The 17,381-nt window shown below is 39.9% G+C and overlaps 1 protein-coding gene across 1 annotated transcript in view; it reads right to left on the bottom strand.

The window, feature by feature from the left end:
• Positions 1-16,615, bottom strand: part of CLTC (clathrin heavy chain) — a 74,822-nt gene extending 58,207 nt beyond the window's left edge. Inside the window, exon 1 of the mRNA XM_020991837.2 lies at positions 16,176-16,615. Coding sequence (XP_020847496.1) covers positions 16,176-16,217 — 42 coding nt within the window. The 5' untranslated portion in view covers positions 16,218-16,615. The remainder of the gene's footprint in view (positions 1-16,175) is intronic.
• Positions 16,616-17,381: the final 766 nt, after the last annotated feature.

Genomic DNA, 17,381 nt, shown 5'->3' with positions numbered 1-17,381 from the left:
AAAGACCTTAGGAGACAGCTATGTCAACTACCTCCTTTTACAACTAAGAAAACCTGAGTCCTAGAAAGAAGCAGTGATCTTGATCTGCCTGAGGTCAAGGTTTAGAACAGTTTTACCTGACCACAATGAGAATGAAAGTTTATTCCAACCCCATTACCTCCCCTCCCCTCCCCCTCCAAAAAAGCAGCACTTTACCATACCTAACATTCCTGGCAATCCTTGTTACTATACAGTAGAGATGTTATCACCTCAAAGCCTGAGGAAGCCACATGAACATCTTCCCACTAGATGGGGTTTTTTTGGTTGTTGTTTAAAATCTCAAAATAATCATGTCACTCCTCTGGCTCAAGAAACTTCAATGATTCCCTATCATTTCTAGAAAAAAATGCCAACTCCTCTGTTTGGTATTTCAAAGACTGTCATCTGGCTCCAAACTACCTTTCCAGGCTAATTATATTACTCCCCCTTACATGTCTTTTACATTCCAGCTAAACTGGCCTACATTCCCTAGAGGACATAAATGTCTGTTCTCCATATCTTTGGTTTTTTTACATATCTGAAAACTTCTCCCTTCTCACTTCTGCCTCTTTGAAGTCCCCATCAACTCTTCAAGGCTCAGCTGAAACTTTTCCTAGTTGGTGAATTCCTAGTTGGTGGAGGTATTCACCCTGTACAAAGTGTATCAAGTTTGCACAGTTTAAACATCAACATTTTATTATCTGCTGAATTCAGCTGTTCAAAATGGGTGTGAATGTCATGTCACTTGGTCTTATGACAAGTGATAACAGATTAGTGGTCTCCACGTATTTGTTACCTTTTATTCTCCAACTTTCTAAAATACCACCCTTGTAGAAGGAAAATCATGAATTTTAAATAGCTGCTATTTTGTGATTTCATGTCAGTGTAATATAGTCACAATAATCCTAACTATATTTCATTTCAGCACTTGTTCTCAGGAGAACCTTAAGTTTTACTAGAGCTTCCTTAAATTCAATCATAACAATTAAGTTTTTGGCTCCAATATGCTTTTCTTTTTAATAGCTCTATAAATTTTTGAGATACTATGAAGTGCACAAGCATAATGTAAAGTTTATTCGAAAACTTTCCCCTAGGAAGCTAAAAGCTAAAAAACAGAGGTAGTCAAACTAAAGAAAAGCATAAGCAGCAAGTTTTGTCCTAGATTATATTATAGTCAACAAGTCAGTCACTGGGTCTTCAAAAAGATTCTTCTTAGGGGCAGTTAGGTGGTGCAGTGGATAGAACGCCTGCCCTGGATTCAGGAGGACCTGAGTTCAAATCAGACACATAACACTTACTAGCTTTGTGACCCTGGGCAAGTCACTTAACCCCACTGCTTAGCCAAAAAAAAAAAAATTATGTCCCCTAATTTCAAGAAGTCAACATTGCTTTTAAATTAAGCAAACCAAAAAAGGTATATAACCAGACCTACCCACCTCACAGGTTTGTGCAATTCAAATTAAATGATGAGAGTGGTATAGAAAGGAAGTGCTAAATGGTATCTTAGAGGCCTGAAAGGCAAATCCTATGAATCTTATTAGTAAAATTTTAAAGCTTAAAAAAAAAATTGACATTGAGAGCATTTTCACAAATATATCTCTCCCAAATCATAAACTCAGTTCCCACCTGGTTATAGCTTTTCCCCAACAGTATTCCTTTTTAAATTAATTTATTTTCAGTTTTCAGCATTCACTTCCATAAGCTTTTGAGCTCTAAATCTCCCCCCCCAACCTCCTTCCCCAAGACAGGGTACAATCTGATATAGGCTATATATACATATATATATATGTATATATTCCTATTAAACATATTTTCACATTAGTCATGTTGTAAAGAAGAATTAGAATCAATAGGAGGAACCACAAGAAAGAAGAAACAAAAACAAAACAGGAAAAAAAAAAAGAGCAACAGTATGCTTCGATCTGCATCCAGACTCCATAGTTCTTTCTCTGGATGAGGATAGCATTTTCCATCATAAGACTTCTGGACATGTCTTAGATCTTTGTACCCAAATGCTATTCTTTAGTTTGCCTAATGTTTGCTGGACAAAACAGAATCCTAAAAGGTATCTTCTAGCTCTAGGTCTAAAAGAAACAGGACATCCTAACACAGTTCAATTGCCTGAAGCAGTCATTTCCAAATTTTTCTAATCACGTCTCCAACATGTACATCTTTACTTGTAAATTATTTATGTGCTACCATATACATTGTAAAGCTTATGTAAAAAGGTTTTATTAAAAGTGAGATTAAAATGAAGTAATATTTGATGAGAGAGTTTAATAGGGAGCTACTAAGTAAAAAAATGACATGACATTTTCTACACTTAAGGAAAATCACTTTGGCAGCTGTGGAGGACGGATTGGAGAGAGAAAAACTGAAGACAGGGAAACCAACTGGAAAGCTATTGCAATAATCCAAGAGCTAAAGAGAGACTGAACTAGGATGGTGCTCATTTGTGCAGAAAAGGGAGAGATGCAAAATGTTATGGAGGTACAAACAACTAGATCTGACAAGTGGGTAGCATGGGGAAGACAGTGAGGAGTGGAGAACACCAAAATAGTGAATCTGCTAACTGAAAGAATCACAGTATCCTTGATAATAAGTGGGAAGTTAGGAAAAGAAGCAGGTAAATAATGAAATCTGAAATGAACACTACAACCTATCCACCCCTACTCATTCTTTGCAACTTACTCTGTCCCACTCCAAATGAAGATCACGAAGCCCACCTTCCAAAGGGCATTTACCATAACCACAAAGTGATCTTCTGAACAGGGATTAGGGATTTTTCTTAGGTTCTAACTGCCTCAAAGGGCTAATGGTGGCTTGGCAAGAGGGAAGGTCGAGTTTTGTACAGCAGAGGAAAATACTAGAAGATAAAGGCAGGTCCACAATATTCCTGGGAAGGTGGGATATGACATATCTTTTCATCCTCCAATTGATGAACCGCATACTTCTTGGGTTTGGGCCATGAACTCCACCTTAAAGACTACTGGTGTACAGAATTGTACTACTAAAACACCTGCAAAGACCAGTTAGCCTTTTTGTTTGTTTGTTTTTTTAATGAAATAGGCAATACCCCAATGCTAACTAGCCATCTTAAAAAGTACATATAAACTGGTAGGTCCTTATGCAACCCTTATGCAAAGAGAACAGCATATTACTACAACATTAAAGGATGAAAATAAGATATAGAAAATTTTAGTCATGGCTGACATCCATCATAAAGTTAGTTCAAGATTAGCCCTTTAAAATGGGTATAGAAGGATACCACATACTTAAGTTCAGATAAGCTCAAGTATTCTGATTTGCAAAACCTAAAATTAGAAAGTTTCTTCCTACAAATCACATAGGCATTTCCTGACATTCAATTTCAGCTGTGTCTACAAATGGCATAGTTAAGATTGTCAGTGCTAAGCAGATTGGCTCAGTCTAATGATTTCTACTAGAAACACATAAGCCATGTATGATCACATCTGAAAAGTCAAGTCATCAGAAAAGAACTTTACTGTAATTGTGCCAGTTCCTGGAAAGCAATTTCTAGTACTTCAAAACATCCATAGAAATACTAGGGAAGAACTCACTCATTGCTTTAACTCAAATGCTGTAGCCATCTTGTATTTGTGACAGTTACTAAGAACTGAACTGATGGTTTCACAATTAGTGCTAGACTTCACATTTTTTAAGATCCTTCCTCTTTGTTCTGCCTGGATAGTTAGAATGTAAAGGAAGTGTTGGCTGAATTCAAACTGAACTATGAATAGCTATTTTGAAATTATGAACAATACCATTTCCGCTATCATAAGCTTTTCTGCAAAGAGAAAAAGTATTTTTGATGTTTGACAAAGACATGAAAATAGCTCTTAATACAGCAGAACTCAAATATTTGTGAGAGGTAGGGTTTTTTCCTTTTTTTGATCCAGACCTATGATTTCATTGGTATAGGAAATTCCTCTGGTGGAAACTACCTTGGCATATGTAGATCTGCAATTTATTTTAAGTTTTAGGCTTCAAGAATTGCCTCGGGAACTGAAAGATTAAGTGATTTACCCCAAGGGCCACACAGACATTATGTGTCATTGGCAGAACTTGAATTCTGACTTAGAAGTCAATTCTAGTACATCATACTACATTTTCTTAAAGGTTTAATGCTTGGAATTCTTTATGTTTTAAGTTGGGGCTCTACTATGTTATGGCATGGTAACCAAATGCAATACCAAAATGCAAATAACTCTGTTGGAAATAACTATCCTAGATCATTAATTTAACACAATTCCATTTCACAACCTTGCAACATTCTCCAACAGGAGACTGACTATAACTTCCAGTGAAAATGTGCTGACAGTAGTCATCCCACTGAGTCCTTCCTGGAAGTCAGCAGATTCAATCATATGAAACTACAGTTGCTGAGTTCTTCCAAAGGAAGGGAAGGAAAAATGCTGAGAAAGTAGCATTCCTTAAATTCAGGGACAACAGGATATCAACGATTGTTCTCAGCAGAAAAGGCCCCAGAGGTTTATCTTCATGAAACAAATGAAACCTTTAACTTCTTGATCTAACAGTGTTAGGTAAGGGACATACTGTTTAGTTGAATTTTGATATGAGCAGCATTAACTCAATTTGTTCCTGTTCTATACGCTATTTTTTGAAGCAGCTCATCTTACACAGAATACTGGAAAGACACGAACCATTCAATGGAACTAAAAGTGCAAATTCACAGGCAGGACTTTATCTTAAATATTCTGCTGCTTTTAACCAAGCAGCAAAACTGAGTATCTTTAAGGAATATACTCATGTATAATTGAGAGGCTAAAGATCTTTTGAGAAGTAATTATTTTTGTCTATTATTCTATGAAATCTAGAGGGTTCTATACCAAGTATTATAGATTTTTTAAAGCCATTCAGAAAAGGTACTATATTTTTGGTCATCTAGTTTGACAGCAATAACTAGTGAAAAGAATTCCTACTACATAACTCTGAAATTCACTCAAGATCTGAGAGATAAAAGCACCACTAAAGTGATGTGGCATGATTAAGAAATATTTCATGAGATGTCATACCTGAACTAAACTTATAATTCTCTGTTGAAGCTTCAGGTGTTAATGAGTGACTGAAAATTCACTTGTTCCAAGAATTCTTCCTCCTTCACCATCCTCCCCCCTGCCCCAACTGACTGGCCAAAACATTTATTCATCACATGTTGAAGAAACCAGTAAATAGAAAGTAGGCTTAATTTCTAAGGAAGTCTCATAACAGAAAATAAATTAGGTACCGCAAAACAATAATGAACGGAAAAGTAACTTTATCAACCTTATATGAAGCTTCACATTCTCATAAAAATCACACCATCAAGCTTAACTGTTTGAGCCTATTACACTCCCTATTTAAAGCCATTTGGTTGGCATTGAGCAATTTATTAATACCAATCATTTATTAAGTACCAAGCATGTGTAAGGCACCCTGATTAAGTGTTTATAACAAATAAAGCAGTCTGGTCTACTATAGAGATAAAACACGTCCACAAACCTAAAATAATTGCAAGAAGAGAGACACTAACCCCCTAGGGAATCAGGATAGGTTTCACAGTGAAGGTCACCCCTAAGCTGATGCCTTAAGATTAGATGACTACTCTGACTTCCTTTTATAAACAATTTTTGTAAGAACCAAAGCAGGGTTCCATTGGAGGGTTTAAGACTAATACTCAGAAGGGCGCAGCTAGGTGGCGCAGTGGATAGAGCATCTGCCCTGAAGTGAGGAAGACCTGAGTTCAAATACAACCTCAGACCAAACACTTGACACTTACCAGCTGTGTGACCCTGGGCAAGTCACTTAACCACAATTGCCTAAAAACAAAAAACAAAAAAAAAACAAAGACTAATACTCAGAGCTCTAAATCCAAGGAAAACTTATTAAGTGTCATTCTAAATTATAATCAGGTGTCTAAATTCCTAGGTTCAATAAGTAGGGCATTTATTAAGTTTCTCATTTAAGTTTAATTTAAATTTAAAATTTACTTATTAAAATTTAATGAGCCCCATAACAATAGCATTTCTATGGCTCAATTCTTAGCCTGGCACTGTATTAAGATATAACTCAACCCTTTCTACCATAGAAAATAGATCACAATCATGACCACCCTATGTTGATAGATTTGCTAGGGAATACGAAACTACAGTTATCCCTTCCACATCTCAGGGGTTAGGGGTGTTGCACCTTAGCCATCTGGAAAATCTGAGTAAAATTTTTGGCCCTTTCTTTGTACCAGAGAAGAAGTCTGAATTATTGTGGCATTACAAGATAAAATACGTTGATATTATATTTTAGGCATTTAAGTTTCTAAACTTTTTCTATGTCAGCTGCAGCTTCCGCAAAATTCCCGTTTCTTATGCCAAGCCACAATATATAGCAACCACGATAGGAAAAGTCTCAATGTGGAAAAGGAAAACTGTACTAGTTTTTTTTTTTAAAGCAAACCCAAGGAGAAATACAGGATGGCACATCATTGACATGACCTTGCAGAGGACAGCAAAATCAATTCAAAGTGTTCACAGGCAAAAAACTAATCAAAACCTAGACTACCTAATTCTAACTTTTGGTCAAGTCTTACATCTACAATGAGATTTTCTATGTGGGCTTAGTATCAGAAAGTTCAAATAGATTTGGTGAATGGAACTTATGTATTCTCTTCTGACTTTGAAGTAATTCTTATCAATTGTTCAAACAACCTAATAATATGGGTAATGTTAACATTTTCATGTTACATTCAGACAAAAATGACAAGATAAGCCTTACTTTTTCTGTTTCTACACTGCTATAAAACATTTCTAAAACAACATGGCAGAGCGGATTAAGGAACGCCTGGGTTTTTAAGCCTTGCCTCTGACACATATTGTGTGATCCAGGGCAAGTCACACAACTGCAGAATAGTGATGAGTTTCATCAGGAAAACAAAGTTTCCTCACCAGGTATTTCCTATACTAATGAAATCACAGGCCTGGCCCTTAAAAAGAGAGAGGGAGGGAAGAGAAAGATATTTAAAGCTGTTAGACAGAAAAACTTTCAAAGTGTGTTTGAAGCTTCTAGCAGGCAAGTGTAGTCACCACATATTCTTGACCAAAGGATATTCTTCTATTGGGAAACAGATCTGACTTCAGCTGGTGGTGATACACACGGGGGGGGGGTAAGGGAGACAATGACACTTACCCTAGTCGGCTCCAAAGTCCTACTTTAATACTTCATCATGTGGAAATGACCCTGAGGACTTAACGGCTATCACCAGCAAGAGACAAACTCTAGAAAAGCCTGATAAGATGGAAAGGCTTATGGTATTGGAGTACAATGGGAAAAAAACACAGGATTTAGAGCCAGAGCAACTGGGCTTACATCCTGGCTCTTCACACTCACTACCAACCAGTGCCAGTGATCTCTGTAGGTCTCAGTTTTCTCATTTTTAAAAATGGAGAAGGGAGAAAGGGAGGATTCATTAAGTGGTTATTATGTGCCAAGCACTGCATTTACAAATACTATCTCATTTGATCCTGACAACCACCCTGCAAGGTAGATGCTACAATGCCTTGCCCAGGGTCACACAGCTCTTAAATGTCTGAGGTCAAATTTGACCTTAGGTCTCTCTGCCTCTGGGTGCACTCTGTCCCTAGCACTACCAGAATGCCTACACTGTTCAAATCAAGGATTTTTGAATTATTTAAGTCTGGTTCATTTGTATTTTTCAAATATTCATTAAAGACATTCAAGGGACATGTCTTTGCAAGGTATGGTATTCTAGGTGTTTAGTACCTTTTGCTATTAAACTAACATAAATCTTCTGGTACACTAAATTAAAATGAAAGTTAAGTGATTTCAATTTTTTTTTAACTTGCTTACGCCATATATTTCCAATAATGTCATACCCAAATAGTACTTTGTGTTGCATGATACTTTAGCAGGCTCTTCTGGGAGTACATGAGACAGTAAGTAGCTAAAGAGGATTAGACTAAGTGAGGCTGGAACTGCTGGTGGCTTTTTTTTTTAAAGATGAAAGGTAAGATCTGAAGCTAAAGTGAACAGAAAAGGTAGACTGTAAAAAGGTACTGAGAATTTATTCAAATGACAAAGGTATCTAGAAACGTTAGGATCCAGGTTACAATGCTCTGAAATAATTCCAAGTACTCCTAATGATTTTCTGCCTACCCAAAAATAAAATTTTAATGTGCTTCATAAGTCCTAAATAAACTAAACATTTGTCACCACAGGACCTGAGTTTAAAAATTCTACAGAAAGAAGTACCAAAACAGCAATCATGCCTCACAGCTAGTATTGACATAGTGCTAACATCAGCAAGTGAGGGGTGGGAAGGAAATGGAGAGGAAGGACAACTGAGTTCCTAGTACATAAAAATGGCCTACGCAATTAAACGTAATTTTATTATTTTCAAACTACCTAACTGACAAATAATGATTCTCTTTTATAAGTGGTATAACAAACAGTACAGTTGGACATTCAGAAGACTCAGCATTCTTACTGTATCAAGATTATGCCTTGTAGCTCCCAGTTTGTCAGCTAAAAGCAACAGAACTCACTAGCTAGAAAGCCAATAAGCTTGACTTATACCTCTAAATACAATTAGCACTTCACTGAAACACTTGTATGTTGATGGAATAAAAAGGAATTATTTCCCTCAAGTTTAAAATCTCATTTTTCCAAGAAGAAAATTAAATTTAAAAAGAATTCAAATAACCTGTTTCCACATACAAAAAAAAGCGCCCTTAAAATTGTTTTTCCCTAAAAACCCAAGGACCTTATTTATCTGTTTATTTAGAACATGGAAGTATTAATGTTTCCTAGTTTTAATGTATTTAAGCATTATTGTTTTCCTAGTTTTCCATATAGGTTTGTGACCAATCTGTCATACTGCATGAACCTATAACACAGCCTGGTATGGAGGGTATAAGAGAGAGGTTTGCTTTGGGGTAAGACGTTACTGAATTCCACTAATATGATGTCTCTGTTCACATCCTTCCATCTTCTAGGGAAGGAAAAAAACAAATACTTTTAATGACTGTAATGACCTGAAGAATTCTTGCCAAATAATGTAATTCTTGATTTTTTTTTCCAACTAAAGAATAAGACATGCTGATGTGCATACTTATGCATATTAAATTCCACACCTATGCTCTATGAGCTTATCTTGCTCATGAGGTTCTACTGATCACTTTGGCCAACTGAACTTTGTTTGTAGGGTAAACTATTGTTAAATTCAGGTCATAAACACTTAAGGTGTGTTAGGTTAACTTAAAATAAAATGAAAAATTTTTCATTTGATATTTCATATCATAAAGTCAGCAGTCAGGTACTCTAGTTTGAAAGCTGGGATGTGTGTTATAGGCTAAACATTGAAATTAAAGTTTTGAAGGCATTAGCAATAAGCATTGAGCCAAGAATGGAGTGAACACCTAAAGCTAATTTACAGTTTAAGGAGCTAAGTACTTTCAATTAACTTTTCCTAAACTTATCAGATTTAAGGAGAGTGTCCCTATCATTTAATATGAAGGTCTACATACAAAGATTAAGCAATGAACTCACTGTTCTGTCTATGGGAAGAAGACAAAGCAAACCCTTTCATAAGAATACTTACAAAATACTAATAAAACAAAAAGGTTTTCTGTCCATTTAGCATCATCATGTGGGTTTCATAGGTTCTTTTGGGAACTATAATTCTATTTTAAAATCACAAGATCAGGGGCAGCTAGGTGGCACAGTGGATAGAGCACCGACCTTGAAGTCAGGAGAACCTGAGTTCAAATCCAACCTCAGACCAAACACTTGACACTAGCTGTGCGACCCTGGGCAAGTCACTTAACCCCAATTGCCTAAAAACAAAAAATAAAATAAACAATAAAATCACAAGATCAAACTTAAATTAGAAACTTGACTATTGGTTAGTTTTTCTCTCAATGATGAGCATTAAGAACACAATCAATATAAGTAGGCAGTATTCTGCTACATCACTTCTAAAGAGTCTGTACTGGTGATGTTTCTACCACCTTTCCCCAAAAAGGACCTATAAGGAACTCCATGTAGAATAACCTGACCTTCTTCCTGCACCTTTCTACTAACACTTAAATACAGACCAACTTAGAGCTCTATTATTATTATCTTCACCAACCAAGCAGATGGCAGTTGCCGACATTTGCTTTTCCAAAGCACAACCCTGGGCAACTGTCATTCAAAATATGTTATATCAAAGCTGTCATGATTAATTTAAGTGGCACTGCATATTATTCAGATGCAAGGCAAAGGTGGTATCTTATGAGAGTGCAGGTAACCCTGACAGACCTCTGGAACAGAAGAGGAACAGGAAAGGCTGGCTAATGCAGCAGTGCACGAGCACTTCTTCCCTAGGCCCTAAAACTGGCAATTACCAGAGAGATGCATGTCACCATGAGATAAGGTGCATATAAGCTCTGTCTTGGTCATTAATGTGTCAAAGAAAAACCACCTACCAAATGCAGGTGTACCTATCAATCTTTTTTTTTTCAAATATACAGTTTGAGACTAAAGCTAATATATTCCAGTCTCCTGAGTCTCTGCTGTTACATAAATTTATGCTATTACAATATCCAGCAAGACTACTCAAATCAGTGGAATTAGAGAAGACAGAAAATCAAAAGTCATATGATCATACATTTAGAGCTGGAACAGTCTTTAACAGTCACTTAGTTCCATACCTTTACAAATGAGGGAACAGACCTCTAAAACACACAGCTATTAAGTGACATAAGGACCTGAGCCTATATGCTCTTATTCCAAGAATAGCATTCTTTTCACTGTACCATGTCACCTCACTATCACTAACTATCAGAACTGGAAGGGCCCTTATCAATCACGTAGTCTTCCCTCTTTCTATCCACCTCCCTTGTATAACAGATGAGAAAACTTAGACCCACTGTGGTTAAGTGACTCATCCAAGGTCAAAAAGCTAGTTAATTTGGCAGAATAAGAACTAGAACCTATTAGGTTTTCCAACTTCTAATCCAGTTAGGGGTATTTACCCTAGATATCCAGGGCTCTTTCCAGGATTAGATGTATGATGCTTATTAGTGAGAGTTCTCCATAATTAGTCAAGTCTAGAACCCAAATGCCACCTGCTGCCATTTTCCAGCTAACTTCATGCCTACTTAGCTGAGATGTGGCTGTCTAGTTCCCATCCTGGGCTCCTGAATGGTGAGAGTTCTCAATATAAATATACCAACCTAGATCCATGATGCTGACCATTGCTCTCCAACCACTTTCCTTACCACATTATAACACAAGTACTCCCCCTTTTCCACCTCTAGCACTAGGACCAGTAATCATATCAACTCTACCACTCCCAGAAAGGACATGTCAGTCAACTGCTCTTCTGATCCATTCACCACCTATAACTTATGAAACATCCTTTCCTAAGTCATCACTCCCTAATGTCTACTGTCTTAAAATGTTACAATGTAAGATTCTGGAAGGCAAAGACTATCTTGTTTTTTGTATTTGTATACCTAGAGCTTGTCACAGTGCTAACCACACAGTAAGTGCTTAATAAATGATGTTTCATTCATGACACAACTGCCTCTCCTTCAGAATTTTTTAATAGTATAATATCTGAAATGTACAAGCAAATTTTACAACAGAACAATTCCATAGCTTTGTAAGTGCCAAAAACCCACATTATCCTTTCAAATACCCTCTTGTTCCAGTTAAAATGGCTTCTTTTCCCCCCACCCCAATAGTATATATCTCTTTCACCCAGAATCTCAGAATTGGAAAGGGACCTGAGAGCTATCTAATCTGAACTCCTCATTTTACAAATGAGGAAGTAACTGAGGAGCAAGAAAGTTAAGTGACTTAACCAAAGGCACACATGTAAGTAACATGGGTAGAATCTGAACCTAGGTTTTCTAATGCCAGAGACGGCACTATTTCTTCTATAGCGTGTGGCCTCTACGGATATATATTTTAGAGAAGGAGCTGTGGTATCTGAGAGTAACTACCTAATACCTTAATTAGGAAAAGATTACATACAAAATCTAATAAAATCTCAACATAACTAAGTTAACTATAATCTCTGATTGTGGAACAGGTCAATTCTTTGAGCTCAAATTCATCAGGAAAGGATAATTAACACATTAGGGTTCTATTTATACCTCTAAACTATTCATACTTTGGTCTTCTACCTAATTTCATTCAAACGTTAAGTCCCTGTCTTCATGGAATTCATAATAATAGCACTTATATATCACACTTCAAGATTTGTGAAACATTTCCCATGTTTTTGGATCTGATATGGGGACAGCCATAAAGGTAAATGATACAAGGTAGATTTTGATAAGGCTAAAAAGTGACCCAGTCACAGGTCTAAGAAAATTGGCCAGATCAGTTTTTAGCTAAGATGAATACGAAGGGGTAGAAATCCAACAAGACTTCTTGGAGGAAGTAGCACCTAAGCTAGCCCTAGGAAAAAGAAAAGGATTTTAGATAGATAAAAATGTGAAGGTAGTATTTCAGGCATAAGAGATGGTCTGTACAAGATAAAACTAGAAGACAACTGAGTAGTCCAGAATGTACTATAAGTTAAGGCTAGAAATATAGCTTGAAGACAGAATGCAGAAGGCCTCAAATACCAGGTAGAGCTTACATTTTATCTTATAGACCACTGGGAGTACAGAAGAGCAAGAAATACATGATCAAACCTATGTGAAGGATAAGTTGTAGAGAGGAGACAGAGAAGACCAGTTAGGAGAGCATTATGTTCCAGAGGTGATTAGTACCTAAACTAGGATGGTAGCAGTACAGGGAGGGGGAGGCAGCAACAGAAGAAATCCAAAATCTCTGGTAGAAAATAAGATGAATTCCTTAGTACACTGTCACAATTTTTCAAGAAAAAAAAATGAAAGACATACAATGTCTAGAACCTTAAAAGATATCTTTAGGCTCAATGACAGGTTTTATATCAGGTCAAATGCAAGGAAGTTTCAAGAATATAGTGGCAAAGTTGAACAGAACCTCTCAAAATCATGGAATTCTAGTGTAACCTTCGACAAATCACTTCTACAACAAAATAAGGGGGCTGAACTAGATGGCCCAAGATCCCTTCTAACTCTACATCTATGATCCAATCAGAAATAACTGTTGTAAGAAGCAAAATGAGCATTAAGTGACTTAGTTAAATGGCAGTTCTCCAGGTTTCCAAACTAATACACTGTTCTTAATCATAGTGAAACAAGTTCATTCACAACTATCAACCATACCCCTTTTAATCACACTTTCATCTCAAGAGATTATTAATTACCACAATTTAAATGACACAGTTAGGAACTTTCCTTCCCAGGATGTACTGTGGTACACTAGCCACAGTTAATTATTGTGGGGGATGAGAAAAAGGGTGAAAAGAAGTCTCTCAATAATTCATTATTGCTTCTTGCTTTTAAACTGAACTGCTCTGGCAAGCAAACATATGCAGTTCTACCACCTAACTCACACATTTCATATATCTTTATTCACCAGAGAAAAGAAAGGGAAAAGTCAAAGGCAAGACCAACTGTAAATCCACAGAACCTGAGAATGCAATGGCATATACTATAGGTTCTAGAAAAAGAGGGCAATGGTTTGAAGGTTGGGAGTTGTAGCTTTTTAAGGCCTTCCCCCCCCCCTTTCTGTTCTTAAAGGAAACCACCTGCTTCAAGAGAACCTTACACATAAGTGGTCAAATTGACCACCCCTTTCCAATTCTTGGAATGTCTTCTCATGATAGTTAAATAAACTGACCTTTGCTGATAGACCTAAAGCCTGTCAATGAACTTAAGGCCATAGAAATCAAGTTATAATTAGTTTTTCAAACATCTTAAAAAGGTTAAGCAGCCTCTATACCAAAAGTACTGTTAATAAACTGTTTCCATCTTATGTGTTTTTAAATTATTCTGAATTACTGAAGTTGCTAACGTACTGCCCTACGTACAAAGTATATTGTACAAAACTGTATAAAAGCAGCCTTGCAAATAACATTAAAATATATCCAAGGCATCTATTTATGCCTATCCTGTCCAATCTAAATTTCAGTGATGATTTACTTGGCCTATAAAGAATCAATGAGTAGGAGTTAGTTTTCATTTTTTAAAGCCTTTCTTCTACCTATCCAGTACATTTTTACTACATAAGTGGGTTAGTGGGTATTGTTCTACTACTGTCAAACTTGAAAAAAAGAGGGTTGGAGTTCAACAGATTATCTGGTAGGCTTTACTTCTGCACTTAAAAAAAATGCCAGCTACACCTGCTTTTTTAAAAAGTATGCTCTACATACATCTGTGTGAAAAACTGTACTGCAGAAAATCTAATTTGAATATTAGTTTTCACTCTTTCTTCCTGGGTCTCCATATGAATCCTCAATTTTCACAAGAAGATAACCATGTCTCAACCTTAAAATTAGACATTTAAATTTCCTTCACTCATTCTACCATTAAAATCAAGTTTAAGGGGCAGCCAGGTTGCGCAGTGAATAGAGCACTGCTCTGGAGTCAGGAGGACCTGAATTCAAATCCAACCTCAGACACTGGACACGTACTAGCTGTGTGACCCTAGGCAAGTCACTTAACCCCTATGCCTAGACAAAAAAGAAAAAAAATCAAGTTTAAGATTTTGATATCTTTGATGCCAAAGTGTATTCTGTTACAGCATAGACTGCTTTATTCCATCCATGATTAGAAAAGCTTGGACTAAGTTTTGTTCCAAGCACCATTGTTTCTTTAGTCTTTTTAAATAGTTTTTTAAACACAGGTAAAAAATTTTTTTCTTTTTGTCTTGCATATATCAGCAAAGATAACAAATGTCACAAAAAAGAGGTTTAGCTTAATATTAGATATCAATGGCCTAAATAACAGTAGATTCTTCCAACAGGTTTGCTCATCTGTCCTAAATGTAGTAACAGAGAAAAAGTTAAAAAAAAACTCTTTGATGGGAGAAAAAAAAGTTCAATGGTTAGATATCACTGCCTGACATCAATAATACCATCTCCATCTAAAAAAAAAAACTGATGAGCTTGAACTAAGACAGGTTGTTCATTTGGGAAGATATGGTTTCAGCCAAGGTGACACAGGCTGATGTCGAGTGGGGGTTCCAAGAACAGAGGCTGAAAAGTCCTATCCTAGATCACTTCCATAATGCACCTGCCAGCAGACACTGGGCCAGCTCAGCCTGTACCTCCCAACACAAGCCCTTGTTTGATAGACTTCCTAACGTTTGGGAAGGTCTTTGTAAACTAAACGACAGTGAGGGCTCAGGGACTCTGCAGGTCACTGGAAAGCCAGATTCTCTCCACCTGGGGGCCCTGTTCCATTCTGAGATAACCTCCAAGGGATGCCCCCAGCTTCAGAGCCGCTTAACCTGGCCTCAATTTCCAACAGGCCTCAGTGACCCCTGGACGTCTCATATAGTCATCCTTGATCCCAGAACCCAGGACTGGAGTCATGCTTTCTAGTTTCTCCATGGAGAGGGGGAATATGCTCTCCCCACCCCAAGGACCTTGGGCCCATGGTGTGCCCGATAGACACAGGCCCAAGTCATCACGCTCCCTTTTTTGGGGGGTCCAGAGCTGTGACCTTCCCTACCCAATGGCTCGGGGGAGGACGAGAGGCAGACAGCTCCCCCTCCCCCTTTGAAAGGTGCCCTTCCCGTCGCAGGGAGCCGCAGAGGGAGGAGGAAAAGAGCTGCTGCTGCCTCCTCCTCCATCTCCTACACACACACACACACACACACACACACACACACACACACACACACACACCCCCCCATTCCAGGGCGCCAACACAGGAGTGTGCAAAAGAGAAACAGGAGGTGACAACCCCCCCACCCCGCCGCCCTCAGGTGGGGGAGGCGACTCCCAGAGGAGAAAAGAAGGGCCTGCCCGGCCACGGGTGCGCAGCACCTAACTCCGGGCAAGGCCACAGTCCTAGCCCCCTTCCCCTCTAGCAGGCTCTGTCTCTAGCTCCCCCACTGCAGCCTCCTCCCTCCTCCCCGCCGCCGGCCCCAGCCCCAGTCGGGCCCTCGCTGCGGGCCAGGCCTGGAGCCGCCCACCCCGCACCAGCCCCCCTGGCCCGGGCCCCCGCACCAGCCCCGGCGGGCGCCGGCCCCACCTGGAGATGCTCCTGGAAACGGATAGGCAGTATCTGGGCCATGGCGCTGCCGGGGGCTCCTGTCTCCTCCTGTCACTGGGGCTGCGGGGCTGAGGCTGCCGGGGCTCTCCGCGGGGGGGGAGGAGGAGGGGAAGGGGGGAAATCGGGCGCGGCGAGGCTGCTCTCTGGAGGTGCAGGCGTGGGGGGGTAGCTGGCGGGCAGGCAGACGGACGGACGGACAAGCTCGGGCCGGGGGCGGAGGCTCCTGAGGCTGGGAGAGCCGCAATGGCGGAACCGGGCGCAGCGCAGACTCCGGAAACGGCTGAGCCCGGCGGACGGATCTATGGGAGAGCACTGCGACCGGACCCAGCTCAAACTACTCCGCCGCCTTATGCACCCCTCCCCCAGAAAGACGACGCCCGGCCAGGCGCAGGAATTCGGTGCGCAGTGCGCAAGCCTGCCGGTCTCCTTGCTCTGACCAGCGCCGTAGTCCCCTAGGACCCCGAGGGACTATTTTCTGGACTCATCACTTTCCCCTCCCTCTCACTTTTCCTCCCCAACCCCCATCTTTTTTTTTTTTTTGCATTTTGCCACATCATGCGACTAGGGTGGATCGACGTCATTTCCGTGGGAGGTTTGGAGCCCTCCCACACGCTTCCGGGTACACGTGATACGGGAAGGGAGGGCGATTAGCTCGGCCGCTGGGGAGGGGTGGTGGGGGAGGTGTAGAACGTTGAGCGCGGGGGTCAGGCCGGTGAAGCTGCGGCTGCGGCTCGGTCTGGTGTGGGGGGGGAAGAATTCTCCCGCTCCGCCCCGTGTTCCGCGGACCGCCTAGCTGAGGTCGGGGCGCCGGCAGGCAAGCCATCCAGCGAGCCGGCCTCCCTTCTCCTCGTGACTCAGGAAAACTGCCTCTGCGCCTCGAAGGGCGGGAGCGGGGGCCCGGCCTCAGCCCCCACCAGCTGCCAGCCCCCGTCTAGTTTCGTTGGGTGGGTGCCCTTCGGGAAGATTAAAGTCCAAATGCACCCGCCCAGCCCCTTTCACTCAGCCCAGTCTGGGGAACTGAGGCCCAGGCCACAGTCAGGGCATGCCCCATCATTCACTCATTCATTCATTCATTCATTCCACAGCCTTCCTTCAGCTGAGCTCCTGCTGCGGATGGTGGGGGAAGGGCAGTTGGCCGGGGCCTGCACTAGACTAGGTGTGGATGGAAGTAGGAAGCTATTGAAA

This window comes from Phascolarctos cinereus, unplaced genomic scaffold, assembly GCF_003287225.1.
Source record: "Phascolarctos cinereus isolate Bilbo 61053 unplaced genomic scaffold, phaCin_HiC Scaffold_5;HRSCAF=322, whole genome shotgun sequence".
NCBI lineage: Eukaryota > Metazoa > Chordata > Mammalia > Diprotodontia > Phascolarctidae > Phascolarctos > Phascolarctos cinereus.
This window is presented reverse-complemented; position numbering and strand designations above follow the sequence as displayed.